The 4,181-nt window shown below is 42.5% G+C and overlaps 1 protein-coding gene across 3 annotated transcripts in view; it reads left to right on the top strand.

The window, feature by feature from the left end:
• airim (AFG2 interacting ribosome maturation factor) overlaps positions 1-4,181 on the top strand; it is a 4,769-nt gene continuing 588 nt past the window's right edge. The window contains exons 1-6 of one of the 3 annotated variants that reach the window (XR_001777084.1): positions 1-266; positions 388-638; positions 1,907-2,086; positions 2,158-2,276; positions 3,247-3,358; positions 4,011-4,169. Coding sequence is in view for 1 of the 3 variants with exons in the window: in XM_008422969.2 (XP_008421191.1) it covers positions 388-638; positions 1,907-2,086; positions 2,158-2,276; positions 3,247-3,287 (591 nt within the window). In the remaining 2 variants the exon portion in view is untranslated. Of the gene's footprint in view, positions 267-387; positions 639-1,906; positions 2,087-2,157; positions 2,277-3,246; positions 3,513-4,010; positions 4,170-4,181 lie in introns of those variants that run through there. The other 2 variants (XR_001777085.1, XM_008422969.2) reach the window with 2 other exon arrangements.

Below are 4,181 nucleotides of genomic sequence, written 5' to 3'. Positions count from 1 at the left end.
CAGAAAATAGCTATTTGGGTCGAATTCCAACCTGGAGTTTTTCTGTTTGGAAGGTGTTCCAGAAATTGAATATTTTACAGAAAAGAAAATTAAAGTTGTTGATTTTCCACTTTTAAGGTTCATTGAAGGCACCACCAATTATTGTTTACATCAGCAGACCGGAAACGGTTCGAAGCGTCATGGCGAACGCGTGTTGCAGCTTGGTGGCTTAAACACGGGAAGAATTTGGGTTTCTAAATCTTAGCTGAACCCTGCATTGAGCTCCGGTAAGTTAATGATGTGACCTTTAACCTTTATGTAAATCTGAAACACTGTGGTATTATTTCCTTTCTCTCGTGGACTCGTGTCTGCTTTAATAGCGAATTGACCATAAACTTTATCGGCCAGATGTCCCTGCAGGGGGCGGTCAGGAGGAGCTTCGTGGCTCTCCAGGACCAGCGGGCGGCGTGGAGGAGCGTCCTGGAGGAGTGCGACCCCCTCATGGAGTCTCTGGGGAACCTGGGGCAGCAGATGAAGGCTCTGTCCCGGGTCCGGGTCTCCGACACGCCGCTCAGGGCGTTTCCGGACCTCCAGGAGCGGCTGCAGTTCCAGCTGCTGCAGGCTGTGGACCTGCTGCTGCAGAGACTCGGGGACAGGATGTGAGTGGACCATCAGGACCGACTGGGACACCCCGGTGTCCCCTAGAATATGTAAACCACAGGTTCCAATGTTTTAAATGGTTACTGACACCTAGTGGCCGTGTTGGAGATAACAATGAGGAAAAGATCTTTGTACCTCTGAGAAGAATCATTCAGCAATCAGCAGATATTATCGATCATATTTAATAACAGAAATCCATAACCTGGTCAGTAAATTAAAAATAGAAGTCCTAAAACAGCGGTGTTCAGAGTGTGGCTCGGGGGCCATTTGGGGCCCTTAGAGGGGTTTTGTGTGGCCCTCGACTGCAGTACAAAAACGGCACAAACTGGGTTTTCTGCAGTTCGTTTGCAAGTGAATTTTTTCTTGCTCTAAAAAAAAACTATTGTAGAAACAACACAATGTACTCGTCTTTATCAAACATGTTTTTTTGGGGGGATTTGCTTTAATTTCAACCTCATCACAAACATCCAGTGACTTTGGTGCACCAGCAGTAAACTCTGCTATTTAAATGTAGAGTTTCTGAAGAACAAGCGACTCGCATCCTGCTGTTGTTCCTGAGAACAAACCCAAAAAACAAACGACGACAGGAAAAACCTCGACGTTCAGGATAATGTTAGCAGGTTTTTATTTTAGGAAAATCCAAACCTGTGAGCTTGTTTCAGATCAGCAGCTCCCTTTTCTACAGAAATCAAACTTCTTTATTTTATTAAATATTGTGTTGTTTATTTTTGTCCAGGTAAAAGTGAAACATATCCTTTTTTTTATCTAATTAAAAAAAACAAAACATTTTGTTGCCCAAAACAATGGACAGTTTTGGTCCAGATGTCAAAAAGTTTGTACACCCTGATCTTGCTTCACACCCGGTTTATCCTGCAGACTGGACCCAACCGCCCAGATCTGGTTCTGGACCTCATCAGTGATTAGATGAAGTTTAGCCACCTAGCCGTGACCTCTGACCTCCTGAGCTTCTACACTGCAAAAACATAATTTCTGTCAATTACAGATTACACAGGTAATTTCTGTCTAGTTTCTAGTGCAAATATCTCAATGCATTTGAAATAAGACAAAACTAAGTGATAAGTAAGTTTTCAGCAAAATACAGGAGTTTGTCTTAATTCCTTCATATTGATGAAAAAGTTCTGGTTCAACTGGCAGAACCAGGGGGGGGAAACACTGGACCAAACATACCTGGTGATATTCTGTGTAATCTAAAGACATCAGCAGGACCTTCAGCTGACGGTCTGTTCTGATTGGTTGTCTCCTCCAGGTCCCGCCTCCAGTCCATCAGGGACTCCGTTGGCGGCCATGTTTCTGCCGCCCTGCAGCTCTACCAGGACTCCGCAGACAGTCTGGATGTTGCCGTGGCGACGCAGCGCTCCTCCGTCGCTCCGTCGCTCGCCGACATGTTGGAGTGGCTTCAGGACGCCGAGCGTTTCTACAGACGGCAGTATCCTTCCTGCTCTCCGTGAGGCGTTTGAGTGCCGTGGGGTTTGTGAGTTCTCCTGAACGCTTGGCCAGGTTCCTGCAGAGGAAGACTCTGCTGCTGACGCTGAGGCGGGACGACCGCGCGCAGCTGGAGGGCGCGGCCAACGCCTGGAGGAGCCTGGACTCTCCTGATGCAGAGCAGCAAATCACAGGTGAGGTCATCACTCACCTGAGTCATGAACCTATGGCAACTCAGTGTCATGTGACATCGTCGTGTTGTATCGTTTCACCTGGAGTGTTTCTGATTCTTCCATTCATGTTTGAGAAATCTTTTAATCTCCATAGCAACCTGTCCATGACCTAGCCTAGCATGGCTACCTAGCCTAACCTGTGAGCTTGTTTCAGATCAGCAGCTCCCTTCTCCACCTTGCCTAGGTGGAGCATGCTAGGCTAGGAGCATGCATGCATGCTAGGCTAGGTCCACCTAGCCTAGCATGGAAGCTTCAATTCAAGATGTCTGCAGGAAATGACTGACTGACTGAAATCAGCAGTTAAATTGTGACGGGTCATGAAGTAGATTTTAAATATTTAACTTTTTGTTCTTGAAAATACTCAAAATAAATATAAACATTTTGGACTTAAAATAAAAAACTAATTATCTTTAACTCTGTTCTACCAGAACTCCTCTAGTGGTCTGGTTCATATTCTGCAGAAGATCTCCTATTAATCACATTTTAAATCCAATTATCAATCAATAATAAATCATCAGTATTGGCCTGATGTTTAGCTGCAGATGCTACGGATGATCAAACATTCACCAACAGATGGAAGGCTTTTTACATTTTAGGCAATAAAATGTTTATTTTCTAAAAATAAACATTTATCTTTAGGAAATTTTTAGGAAATTTTTGAAATTTCCTAATTTAAAAAAATAAATTAGGAAAAAATTCTTTATATGCATTTTTATCTGTTTCTAATATTGAATAAATAAGCTTAAGTTGTTAAATGAAACATCTGAAAATGGATCAGTGAACGTTAGTTTGAGTCCTGATGGTCCAGGTTGGCGGTGATGGAGCCGCCAAGCGTCCAAACTGGACACCTGGAGTGTAATTACAGAAACCCATTATATGCTAAAACGGCCTGCCATATGAAACTGGACCCGGACTCTCTGTCTCCTTCCAGACAATCTGTGCAGACTGGGCTTCTTCCTGGAGGCCCAGTGATCCGACCTCAGACCCGCTGCTGGATCAGAACCGGCCGAACTGATCGGACCCAGAAAGAGACACGGCTTCAGGTCTGAACTGGTTTATTGGACCACAGAACATCAGGGATGAACACAAGCCAGAGAAACGGACCCGGAACCGGGAAACGATCCCAACGCACTGCAAAAACACAAATATTACCAAGAATTTCTGACTGGATTCAGAAATAAATCAATTAAATTATAATAATTTCCATTCTGATGGAAATGATGCAGTTTTGTTTACAAAGATTTTAATATTTAACATTTCTCCTAGCTCAAGTCTTTAGTGTTCTTTTAATAAAATTAAAGTTAATTTATCAATTATTTAACTTAGAAATGTTGCGTCACACTAACAAATCTTATTGGACGATAAATTATCCCAGGATTTATTGCGATAAACGATAATATTGTTATAAAATTATGGCATAATAATGCAAGAACACACTCTGAGAGATAAATAAACTTTAAATTCAAACAAACATTCAACACTGGAGCTGGAAGACGATTTAAATATTCACAAAAATAAACAAATCAATTATTTAAAAAACACCAAACTGAAGAATTTTATCATCCAGTTTTAAATAGAGAAAAACTGAGCAAATGAAAATTACTTGTCATGTTAATTTATCAAGCGATTAATAGATTTATCGTTTATCGCGATATTTTCTGGGTTAATTTATCGGATCATTTATTGTTGTGACAGACGGAGCTGGAAGTCGGTTCAGTTTTAATCCAAGGAACCAAAAACGAGACGAAATCACTCGAGTTCCAGCGGCGTGAGGAAGAACTCTTCCTCCTCTTCCTCCTCATCCTCCTGCTCTTCTTCCTCCTCCTCTTCCTTCTACTCCTCTTCCTCCTGCTCTTCCTCCTTCTC

The sequence above is a fragment of the Poecilia reticulata genome, linkage group LG11 (genome assembly GCF_000633615.1).
Source record: "Poecilia reticulata strain Guanapo linkage group LG11, Guppy_female_1.0+MT, whole genome shotgun sequence".
Taxonomy (NCBI): Eukaryota; Metazoa; Chordata; class Actinopteri; order Cyprinodontiformes; family Poeciliidae; genus Poecilia; species Poecilia reticulata.
Note: the sequence above shows the minus strand (reverse complement) of the source record. Positions and strands in the feature narration are given on the sequence as shown.